The sequence below is a fragment of the Chinchilla lanigera genome, unplaced genomic scaffold, assembly GCF_000276665.1.
Source record: "Chinchilla lanigera isolate Chin_1 unplaced genomic scaffold, ChiLan1.0 scaffold00010, whole genome shotgun sequence".
NCBI lineage: Eukaryota > Metazoa > Chordata > Mammalia > Rodentia > Chinchillidae > Chinchilla > Chinchilla lanigera.
The window spans coordinates 15,483,073-15,495,779 of record NW_004955411.1 but is presented as its reverse complement, the minus strand read 5'-3'; the positions used below and the strand labels follow the sequence as shown (position 1 = coordinate 15,495,779).

The 12,707-nt window shown below is 40.5% G+C and overlaps 1 protein-coding gene across 2 annotated transcripts in view; it reads left to right on the top strand.

The window, feature by feature from the left end:
* The window catches only part of Rngtt (RNA guanylyltransferase and 5'-phosphatase), a 280,349-nt gene extending 271,101 nt beyond the window's left edge, over positions 1-9,248 (top strand). For both annotated transcript variants that reach the window (XM_005377741.2, XM_005377740.2), the window contains 2 exons: positions 5,226-5,349; positions 6,715-9,248. In XM_005377741.2, the coding sequence (XP_005377798.1) occupies positions 5,226-5,349; positions 6,715-6,878 (288 nt within the window). In that variant the 3' untranslated portion in view covers positions 6,879-9,248. The remainder of the gene's footprint in view (positions 1-5,225; positions 5,350-6,714) is intronic.
* The last annotated feature ends 3,459 nt before the right edge of the window (positions 9,249-12,707 follow it).

Here is a 12,707-nt window from a genome sequence, read left to right as displayed (position 1 = left end):
AAAAAAAAAAAAAGAACCTCTGGGGGTATAGTTCAGTGTGATCATCCTGCTTTCAATCTCCAGTGGTACCATTCCCAAAATAAAGATAAGCTCTTCATAACAAAATTTAACTCTCATAAAGCAGGGGCAGTAACTGTAAAGGCTCCTGTCCTGCCCTGAGAAACTGAGAACAAGTCTTTGCCTACCTTGTGCAGATCAGTTCAGCTGACACTGTGTGCTTTTGTAAATTAATATTGTACTTCATTTAGATTATAAAAATTTTTTTTGCCAGTTTAAAATCTTCAGAAGTGCTAGGTCCAGTTTCATCCAGCAATCTCTTAACCTTGTATTATTAGTAGATTCATACAGGATAAAAGCATTATAGCCATCTCAATAAGATGGATGCATTAGAAAAAAACTCAGCATAAAGTACTCTGCTCTTTACCCTTTTAAAAAAAAGATACAGCTTCGTTAATCTAACATAATTGTGTGTACAGATAAGAAATTCTGATTTATAAATATTTTACTGTTTTTACTTTCAAGTTTTCATTCACCCAAGCTAGGCTAGAAGAGTTGGTTATAGAAGGCCTAATGGGCTCTGATTTTAGTAAATAATAGTGTATAATTGGCTGAGGATGAGTATCGTCATACTAACATTAAAATATGGTAACTAAGGTTAAATTCCTCCCCTGTGTGCCATTCATTCTCTTGCACTGACCATTAATGAAAACAGTCTTAGTTTGTGCACATGTGGGAAGTATCATTTTTATCAGTTAAATGTGTTTTACCACCTCACCCAGTGAGCACTTCACAGTGTGTCCGTCTTGGGAATGGAACTGGTATGGTCAGTGAAGAAAGACGCACTGTTCTTGAACACAGAGATGCGTGTAAGTTAGTAGCGGCAGGTGCGTGCATTTTCTGGAAAGCTCTGTTTCCCAGATTGTTAGTGCGTGGCCAAGCAGATACACAGGTAGTTAATAATACTGCTTAACTGCTGTAGTCAGATGGAGCAGCACATAATTTATAGCAGATCGAAAACTGCGAACACAGAAATGATAAGCTGTATGATAAAGACTTAACTACAGTTGGTAGCCAGTAAAAGTACAGATGCACATTGTTTACTAGCAAGCCCCATTCTTGTGAAGTGCATTATAATTTTCCTGACAGCTGTTTTCAACGTGTACCTTCTTATGACAGCATGGTTTCTTAAGTGAATTTACTTCCAAAGTTGTTTTTACAAAAAAATAAGCAGTGTTTCTTGCTAAGAGAAATCAAAGAAAATACAAACAAGTGAAAAGATCCTGAATTGGAAGACTTAATGTTGCTATAGATCCAGTGTAATCTCTATCAAAATCTGTCTTTTTTTTTGAGGTAGAGTCACACTGTGTAGTTCAGGCTGGTCTCAAACCTGCAGCAGTCCTTCCTGCCTCAGCTTCCTGAGTGCTGAGATTACCTTGCCTGACCCCAAAGGGTTTTTCTTTTTTCCTGCATAAATAGAAAACCTTCTAGAAATCATATGGATTCTCAAAGGATACAAATAGTAGACATAGAATGATTGTGGATACCTCATACTTCCTGATGATTTCAAAGCATATTACTACAGTTTGGGGTTTTGCAAGGGGAACAATATAATACAGGACACATATTTTATAAGATTATTTATAATAGTCACCCAAAGAATCATATACAAACAGAGTACAAGAAGTCTGTCCACACACTAAAGACCAAAGAATCCAGCTTAGGGTCTGGATCCCACGGCAATGTCCTGCATGAATTCAGCTGAAGACTGAGAGCCCATGACAATGTCTCATGCAGGCCTATTTCACAGTTCTGCACTGAGAAGGCCCAAAGGTCATTGGTGAAAGCTAGAAAGTCTGTGCCAGCAGGATGAAGGATCTTCACTGGCGCCATGAAAAGATGCTCAAAGTAAGAACCAGGACTCCCCCAAAAGGTATCACAGCCATCCTCAGCAGCAGTGAGGTTCCAAGCTCCCCCAAGGATGAGGAAAGCTGAGTTCCATCAGGAAAGCCAACATGACAAGCTTCTCCAGGAGACCGGCAGAGCACCATCTTCCCCTCCAGAGCCAGGAAGTGATGCTCAAAGTGAGGACCAGAACTCCCCCAAAGTGAACCGGAGCCATTCTTAGTGACAACAAGGTCCCCAGCTCCTTTGATGATGAGAACAGCCAAGTTTATCAGGAGAGCCAGCATGATGAGCTCCTCCAAGAGAATCAACAGCTTCTACAAGCTCCCAACAGCCTCTCTTCTTCTCCAGTTCTGCCTTTTATGCTGCTAGCAACAGTCCTCAGGTGGGCCTCCCACACCCAGCACCCAGTTCAGCTGAGGGTTACAAGTTGACCACCAGTTGTCAATCCACCACACGTACCGTGAAGCGACAGTAACTCAGCATAATTAATTACTGGCAAAAAGATAGATGGATCAGTGGACCAGAATAGAGAGCTGAGAAATAAATCCCTGCATATATGGATTTTCCATAAGGGCCAAGACTGTACAGTGAGGAAGGACAGACTCTTCAATAAATGGTGGTAGGGAAGCTGGGTGTTCATATGCAGCAAAATAAAGTGGGACCCTCACTTTGTTCTCACTGAACTATAAGAAGTTAGACTGTGGAACACCCATAAGTCTTTTGGACAGGAGATTTGGCAATAATTTATTAGATGTGAGCCAAAATCATAGACAGTAAGACTAAATTGACAAAAGGAACTGGTTCAAATTTTAAAACTTTTGCTCACCAAAAGAAACAGCAGAGTGAAATACCAACCTATAGAATGAAAAAAAAGTTGCAAGTCATGTGTCTGTTAAGGTGTGAACATTCAGAATATATAACAGACTTCTATAAGGCAACAAAAAATTTTGATTAAAATAAGGGCAAGGGATTTGAGTAGACATTTCTCTAAGGAAAATGTAGAAGGTACACCACCAATAAGCACATGAAAATATAGAAGATACACCACCAATAAGCAGATGAAAAGACACCTAACATTGCCAGTCACTAGAGAAATGCAAATCAGAACCATGATGAGATGTCACCTGACATCCACAAAATGGCTGATATCAAAAGCAGAGAAAATAACAGGTGTGAGGAAGCAGAGAAGTTGCAATCCTTTGTGCACTGGAGGTGGGAACGTAAAATGGTGGAGCCATTTGGGAAAGTGTAGAAGTTTCTCAAAACATTTGAAGTAGAATGAATATGTGAGCCTGCAGTTCTGCCTGTGAATACAAGTCCAAAAGAATTAAAATGAGGATCTCACAGAGATATTTGCACACGCACGTTCCTCACCGCATTATCCACAGTAGCCAAGAGATAGAAGCAATACAGATGTCCGTTGACAGAAGGATGGCTAAAGAGTGGTAAATGGTTACTATGTGGCCTTTAAAAGGAGTGAACCCCTGCCACATGTTACAGCGTGAATTAACCTTGAAGCTATACTAAGGGAGATAAACCTGTCACAGAAGGGCAAATTGTGTATGATCCTACTCATTTGAAGTATCTCAAGTAGTAAAGATTATACAGGCAGAAAACAGAAAAATAATTACTGCAGTCTGGGTAGAGGGGAGGATTCGTCCTTAGTGGGTACAGAGTTGTAGTCTTGTGAGTGAGAAAGTCCTAGAGATCTGTTGCATGACAGTATGAATGTACTTAATACCACTGAGCTGTACACTAAAAAATTGTTACCATGATAAATCTTTTATCACAAGTTTTTTAAAAAAGTCTTGCATTACATGCTTTCATACTCAATTACCGGTTTTACTCATTGTCTACTATGTGCCAGGCACTTATTATTCTTCCAGTGTCTTAGTAAATTAAAAACTCCTTTCTTCATTTTAGCAGTTAGAAGATGGATACTTTGAAAGGTTTAAAAACTTATTCCTGTTCAATCCTCTATATTGTATAAAACAAATATAGTTGCCTAATAAAACAGGCTGCCCCATACTTGCTATAAATAATGAATCACAAGTAAAAAAGACAAATCTCTAGTACGCAAAGTAGGCAGTTGAGGCTAGAATAATGAAGAGTTGGGGATAAGTTTAGCAGTTGGGGATAAGTTTTAGCAGTTTTTAGCAGTTTAGGAATTTAGATGGCGCAGCCTTTCTGAAGTGGAGCATCGTGTTTTCCGGGCACCGGTAATTCCAGCCAGAACCACTGAACGTATTAGACCTGTTAATTTGTTGAAAATGCAAACAGTGCCATCAAATGTAGTATTAAAGAAAAAATAATACAATTTGAAAGTTTTTATGAAGACATGCACTACCTAGTTTGTGAATTGAAAGTGTCCTTTAAAAGTTTGCTTCCCTTCGTATTCCGAGGTGGTGGTGAATATGTGGGTAGTCAGATGAGAGCATTTCAGATGATGCTAATGAAGTTAAATGATTGCGATCTCCCGTATTGTGAGGGAAAGTTGTTAGCTATGAAAGAGGAGGGCAGAATTAAAATATGACCGTGACTGACATTTGATTTGAAAGCGGCAAAGATAAGCTCAGGCTCTTATTTATGAAAACCATCCTCCCAGCCCAATGGAATATCTTCCCAAAGGTTCTCTAGTTACCATGGATACTTATTAGGTTTGATAGAGTACACTGTAATCCATATTCAGTCATCTGATGTGAAGAAGCCATGAAACCCGCCAGCTAAAGTGAAAGAGGTAGTTCCATCTTTGTATTCATGCTAGCTTGGAAGATGGAAAGGGTAAGTAGCCTAAAGATTAGGTTTTGGGTTTGTTATCACTGCTTGAAAAGCAAAATATTTAGGAAGCAGATTGCCTAAATTTATCCTACTGTTTACGTTTTAGTGTGGAACTTTTTTTTAACCAATAAAAGAAATTGCTTAGGGTTTGACATGGGAATTCAGATGGCGCAGCCTTTGTGAAGGTTGATGAACCCTACGCAGTACACTCAATTTCTGACAGCCACAGACGCACAGATAGTATCGAAGGCACTGGTCCCTGCGGTAACATATTTGCATTTGGCCCAAAGTGGCTGCTTTCGGCTTAGCTTCTTTTAATTGCTATATATTGACAGCAGTGTTCACAACTACGTATGAAATGTCAGATAAATGAGCATGTGTACAAGGGCGTGCACACCATATCTTTAGGCTTGATTAGACAAAGAACTCTGCGGGAAGAGTTACTGAGGTGTTTCTGGCGTTTCCTAATGCATCTGTCACATAGTGGCAGCAAAAAGTCTTCCAAATGACTTAAATATTTCCTCAATTCTCTTTTAAAACAGGTGACAAAAGAGCTAAAACAGTACGACAACAAAATTATAGAATGCAAATTTGAGAACAACAGCTGGGTCTTCATGAGACAAAGGACGGACAAAAGTTTTCCTAATGCCTACAACACTGCCATGGGTGAGTGTGACTGGTGCTTATTACACTCAAAAAACAGTAGTTACAGTGTTAGAACCAAGATGTGCTGCCTGTGCTGGCCTGCATGGTGGCACCTAGAGTCGTATGGACATCACCTTTGTGTGCCTAAAAGAGCATCTGTCAGAGCTGTGCCCTGTTGGGCTTTAGGTTCCCCTCTCCAAGCCGATGGGCCGTGCCGTTCACCCAAAAGAGAGGTTGAAAGAGTAGAGACTGGGCTGTATACAAGTTGAATTCATTGAACAAACAAAAGCCATGGTAATTTCAGATCTATTCAGAACTACAAAAACCATTGTTTGCCAGATGGTAAAAGACAAATTTAGCAGGGGAAAATGTAATTTCCAGCTCCTAAAATAGCTTTACAAACAATGGAGAACAAAGTAAATGAAAACTGTTAAAAACACACACAGTCTATTATGCTATCGTTCACTGTGTTCTTTGAGTATAATCTGAGTGCTTTGGGAACCCAGGATCATTCAGTTTTTTCCATGAGGAGCAAAGCAGATGAGCTGAAGTTTATAAGGTACACTTAGTATTGCTAGTGGTTGCTGCCCTGAGTTGTGTTTAGTGGAGTTGAAAAAGATAAAACTAAGGTTAAAGATTAAAAGAATGGTATACTTTAGTACTCACTCACATGATGATGATGGTGATGATACGGTAATCTTCTGTGTTCAGACAGACATCGCCAATCTGCGTTTTACAGTTTGAAAGTTACTGTTACGCATTTAGCTGCTTGTGTTTTAAGTAGCATCCATGTTGAGACAAAATGAGTTCATTTCAAAAGTAGGAATGATTAAGCCAGTGTCTTTTTTTACCCCAAACCAAATAAGTAAATACGATTTGTTCTAAATTTTGATCCCTCAAGAAGAGATGCTTTATTATAGGATTTTGTAACAATATTTTACTTGAAATAAGGTACTAGAATAAAATAATATGTTTCTCCAGCATAATGGAACTTTCTTATTCCTTAGGAATGGTGGGTAGTGCTGTGTTACATGTTTCAGCTTGGACCTCTTTATGAGAAAGAGATTGGCAGACCAGGTAGCACACGTTTCTGTAAAGGTTTAGTAGAGTATAGACTACATTGCAGTGCACTGTGCTCAAGGGATAGGAAGCCCTAGGGAAGATATGCTTGTCTCCCAAATATTTAAAGTTTTGGGTTAAAATTAGTACTGCAATAAAGAGTAGTCCCTAGAAACATGTATTTGAGGGCCAAGAAAGGGACATTGGTTTAGTTGAATCGTCCAGTCCTCGAAAGGATGCTCGGCTTCTGTGGATGGAAACCTTGCTCAGAGCCTGTGGTGAGTTAGCCTCCCTAACTAACTCTCATGTGTCTGCCTTCATCCCCAGCTGTGTGCAATAGCATCTCCAATCCTGTCACCAAGGAGATGCTGTTTGAGTTCATCGACAGATGTGCTGCAGCTTCTCAAGGACAGAAACGAAAGCATCATCTGGACCCTGACACGGAGCTCATGCCCCCACCACCTCCCAAAATGCCACGGCCTTCAACCTAACACCTGATGAAGGAGAAAAAATGCTGTTGCCCCATTTTTGCAGCCAGAGAAATTCAAAAATGAGTGTGGCTTGATAACTGCACATTTTGAATTTTTTTAAGACAGGTATTGTAGCCAGCCTGTATATATTTGATGCATCTGTTTCCTCAGTGCTACAGTACCTTTTGGATTTAAACATTTTATTTATATCTGAGAAACTCAGCCTTACATGGTGGAGTCTGAAGATTGAAATATCCAAAGGTTTACATGAGATTGAAATCAATGACAAAGAGGCCTTGTTTATATTAGACTAATCTTTACATTTAATTTATAAAGTTAGTGATCTGGAACTGTGAGCACATAAGACACTGTAGTTTTTAGAAGTTGAGTTTGAACTTTGGCAAACTTTCCTTTTAAAAATGTTGTCAGTGGCATTAAAAGTTCTGTCAGTTATCATGGATTTCCTCCATTTCTAAAATTCCTATACTCAAAAACAAATGACAAGGTTGCTAAGTACTGTATTATATTCAACAACTTGGTCTGGTTTATATCATTTTAAGAAAGTTTTTTTTTTTTTGGAAAAATTAAAAGTAGAAAAGGTAAAACTCCATTTTTGTGAATTGCATTGTTTCTTGGAAAAATATTTTGACTACTTTCATCTGCTTCTGTTGTTTGAACTACAGTATCAGTTATCCAATGGGTTCATTCTGGCAGCAGCTGAGTTACTTCATGGAGCTTAGATATACACCACCAGGTCACTTAAATGTTGTTTTCCTGGGAAAGTTTTCTTTTTTTAAATCCAGAGCTACTTCTGCCTTACCGCAGTGGTACCAGCACAGTGTAAACTACGTTAAACACACAACTCACTGTGACCTATGGGAGCAATATCAAGTACAGATGATGTTGTGTTGGTTCCCTCAAACAAAACAGCAAAGGAAGTGCCAGCTGAGTCCTTTGATGAGAAGGTAATGCCAGTGGAATAGAAAGCTGTCACTAGGAAATGCTCTCCCACTGCTAGATAAATGCTGAGGCAAAGCAGAGGCATTTGTAGGAACTAAACATCAAGGAAATCAAGATATTTACATTCACACCCAGTATTCTGTCTATACTCTAGTGTAAGGATGTTATTTCAGTGATACTTCTGAATTTCAAAATGTTTACTAATAGATAATGGGCTTACAGGGCCGTTAATTGATCATCTGCCATTGTTGAGAAATTATGTTCTGATGGTTTGTGAAGGAACTCTGAGAATTAAAAACTGTTGAGAGACTAATGTATTTATTTTTAGAGGTATAGGTTTTAAGTATATTTAAGACAAGTTTTCATGATCTGAATTTTATATATATGCATATATATGTAAATATATGCAACAGTGTATATTCTTCTACTGATAGTCAAACATGAAAACCCAAGTGAGTTACCTAGCAAACTGAGTGTCTGACAGGATTTCTATTTGACGTAGCACAGATGAACCAAAAATGTATTTATATGCACCTGAGTTTTAATGTTTTTAAGCAAAGTTTTCTCCTGCAGTGCTTTTCTACACGAAATACTAGAATTATGCTTGGGCTCTTTCCTTTGTTGCTCCCAAGTTACATAATATGTAGTGAATTTACCCAGATTTCCTTTTAATGTTTTATCCTAGAGTGCTGTAGTATGTTTGGGCACTGGAGGGATGCAAACCCCCGCTGCCACAGTGACTGCTGAAGGAGGGAAACGTCTGAAGGTTTCACGTGTCTTTTGCATAGTGGTCTAAAGAGATGCCTATGCAGCTCTGAGCAGTCTGATGCCTGCTTCCCCAGGATTTGCAGCTGCAGTATGTTGCTTGCTTCGAAGCCTGTGCAGAGTCAGAGGGCCCATTTGCAGATAAAAAAGCAAGCTTTCACCAGTGATCTTTTAATAAGAGTTAAAATGTTTATGGTAATTGTAACCTTTTAAATGAGTTATGTGAAAAGAGCATCTCATTTTTAAATATCCAGATACTTTCTCCTTGTCGTCATGTGTTTTTGCAGGGCTTAATTTTCTTAACTTTATCCTTTCCTTTCCGTTGCAGTGAAATACAGTAGTCAGCCTTACGAGTAGGTCCTGTGTCGCGCCAAATACCACTGTCTGTAGTGCCAGGACAGGTCTCTGGGTCGGGGAAGCCCTTCCCTTGTCAGCTCACTTCATGGTAGCTGTGTTCTGAGTGACATTTTTGAGACACGAATGAGAAAACCTTGCTTTCCTGAGTGATCACATGTACAAGCTTTGCTTTTTGTTTGGAAACGGTGTGGATAACTCTACTGCCTGGGTGGTTACATTCGCTTTCCATGAAATGCTCAGAAAATGTCAGAACATTCCTTCTCTAACGTGTGTCGGTGTGTATTGTAATAAACTGCTGATGTAAAAGAACGGAGTTGTCCTCTTTGTTTCGCTGGTGATACTCCTGTGTCCCTTCCGTTGCTGGCATCGCCCAGTATAATCCATTTGGGTTTGTTGCACTCTAAAGACTTAGAAAATCTTGGGTTCTTTTCTAAGCAGCCGAGAAACTTGATTGACGTGGGGCTTTCATTTGAACCTTCTACTTTTGAAGCCAAGAGGAGCTGGAGAAGGCATGCTTCTCTATGGTGTTTATATTTCCATTCATTTACCTCATTTTAGCAGTCTGATTCTTTCAATCAGCAGCAAATATCTGAAACGATAAAGTAATGAACTACCAAGTTTTTGTGTTGACTCTGCATTTTTACATACGGGATTTGCCCCTTCACGTGTGTAAATGACAGCACTATTTTGAACTATGCAAGTTCCTACTGGCCCTCCTCAAGAGACCTCAAAAGACCTTGAAAATCGTAACCAAATATTTCCAAACAGGGAGAAAGCCCTGGATTATACCCAGAAACAAATCTAGGCCTCTTACTGGTGATATTTTCTCTGAAAACTCTTCCTTTTTTTTTCCATTTACAAAAATGGCAAGATTAGGTTAGGTGATGAAAAAAGAACCTTTCCAGGCCCAGCCGTGATAGTTACGTAAAAGCCAGTACTTTGTAAATCTCCTGTACTCAGTTACAGGTGTAGCACCACAGTTGGATATTCACCGGGAACTAACATTGTCCAAAACCCAGTGGCTGGATGCAGGTAGGTGCGATTGCTAGTGTTTTTAAGATGTGTGATCTGAGACCCAAATAGGTCTTTGTGCTCCAGTGGCTAAAGTTTTGTGCTGTTTTTTTCTAAGTGCTTTCTGACAGTCCCTGTGTGGAAGCCCCTTCTACCAGCAGCCGCAGAGCACTGAAGTGGCTTCTTAGTGCTGTCGGAGTGAGAGGATTTGCACACGTCTTTCCAGTAGGAGATGAAGTTGGGCAGGGAAGTAAATACTTTTGACGACCTTATTTAACTATTTATTAAACATTATTTAAATGTGAGTGACTAAGCCACCAATGGGGGGAAGTTTGATATTCTCATGAAGATGCTAAATTCCAAAGCTATAATTAGGACGTAATAAGTGACTAAATTACACACTGGGCCAAATCTTTTGATTGTAGAATAGTTAGCTGTCAACTCTGACGCTTTGGCAGGTTGTTGTCGGTCTCGGTGAACTGCAGTGTGTCCCTCTCACCTGACCGATCAGTACATGACAGAGTGGTAGTGGACGAGAGTCCAAGCAGGGGCTGCCTAGTCTTCTAGATTAATACTTCAAAACATTAAGCGGTGTGTGGTGGCCCATGCCTGTAATCCCAACTACTTCGGAGGCTAAGGCAAGAGGATCATAAGTTCAAGGCCAGCCTGGGCAATTTAGTGAGACCTTGTCCTAACATAAAAAGGGCTGCGGATGTAGATCAGGGGTAGAGTGCCCCTGAGTTTGATCCCCAGTACCGTAAATAAAAACAATCGAAACACCAGTATGTGGATCTGGGGATGTGAACTGTTTTGCCATGGGAACACATCTCCAAAACAAATTATGTTGCCATCATTTAGTAAAGAGAATCCTAACACGCAAAAAGAAGTATTTTAGAAGAAAGGATAGGCATTACATGAAACATCTGAAGACAGATTCACGAAATTGTGCTTTTCTTCTACATTGACTCCAGATTGGAGAAGTATTTTCAGGGACCGAAATTGAGAGTCACAGCAGAACACCATAGCACCATAGATTTCAAACGGGCTTTTAACTGGGGAGGGAACATGGAAGCTCTTTAAGAAGCAAAAGTTCTGGGTTCCATAGCTAAAGGCCATTTGCATAACCAGAACTGACCATAATGAGTTACCGCATAGAGGCTGGTACTGTTGTGCACTTGTGACGAAAGGTATGTATTGGTGAGAAATGGAATTATCTGCATTTTTTAAAATACTAAAATAGAAGGAATTTTCAGTTGTTTGAGGTGCAGAAGCAAGCATAGCCAAACACAAAGTTAGGCTTTCGAAACAAACCAGACCCAACAGAAAGTCCTCAGTTTTCACAGTCTTGACCTTAGTACTAGTCCGTTTTTCCTTGAGCTCACAGCCAGTAGAGTGATCTCTCAAAACTTCATATGTGCTCCAGGGATTGCATCAGGCACTGTCTGGCGCAGGCACAAAGGTCCTCCGCGATGTGGCCCTGCCTGTGGGTCTAGGTTTGGTTCTTGGGCTGCCCGGTGCTCTAGCGGTGTGAACCCTCTCGTCTCACAGAGCTCCACACTCTCGGAAGCCAAGGGCCTTTGCACGTGCTGTGGGCACTTGCACTCCTTGTGCAAGTCTGCTAGATGGCACGTGCATGATAGGCTCCTTTGGCCTCCGCTTGAGACAAGGGGCTCCAGACATACTGGAGAGAACGACTTCTCTGTGACGACCGCAGAGCATGGTAGTGGGCACTTGGTAGCAATTAGAGCAGGAGATTCAAATGCCCTTCTGTGCTGGTTTCCCCCTCAGGTTAGCCATGTATCAATACAATTTTTTATGGTCGCTCTAGCCTTCTCACTATAATAGAAGCACTGATAACATCTCTTGTTTCTTAAGAATTTTTCAGGGGCCATCTCTGATGCCTGTTGTATTTAATTCTGGTCAGAAATGTCTTGTCTGTTCTTGCCTTTTGCACTGACAGGGAAGCTTCTCAGCAGGGAGGATATTATTCAGATGGTGCCCTGGTCTCCTCACTGTGATCCACGCCAAGGGAGGCGTGGGAGGAGAAGTGTTTTTAACCACGTCTTATTTTTTACTGCAGTTTCATTGAACTTGTCATATCTTGAACTAAAAGGCTCATTTTCCCAGCCTACCCACTCCCACCTATTATCTGATGTTTTCAAAGAGAAATCCTGTGGTAACTGCTGAGGCTTTTCAGTTACTTTTTAAAGTAAGTTCCAGCCCGTGATCCCTTAGTGTGAACCAGTGCTTCTAGGCTTGTCTTTGCAAGTGGGAAAGACAAGTGAAAGATGCTGTTCCTCTGAACGCCATATTCCAGGACCTGAAGGAATAAGAAACTTGACAGTTTTTTGGTTTTTTTTTTTAAATAGAAGTTCTGCTTTTGTGAAAGCCATCAAGGGAATATCGTGTAGTTTTGATCTTTAGTATAAACACACTGTGTGCTCAGATATACATTGAAGACGAGGGCTACAGAGACCTCAGTAGAACACCACAACCAAGACTATTGTGCAGAAATCTTCTGGAAAATGTATGTAGTAAGAACACCAGGAAACAGCTGATGCAATTGAGGTGATACAGGTGCAAGGCCTTGGTGGGTGGGTGGGAGGACTGGGCAGGGGAGATGTGGACAGTGAGTACAAGGGACACTGTCCAGAGATGTGGGTAGCAGAGTGGCCAGAAATGCAGCTGTAATTGTCCCGCTTTCAACTAGCAAGTCAACCCGTGCTTTGGGCCCCTGGATGCCCCTCTAGCTGCTTA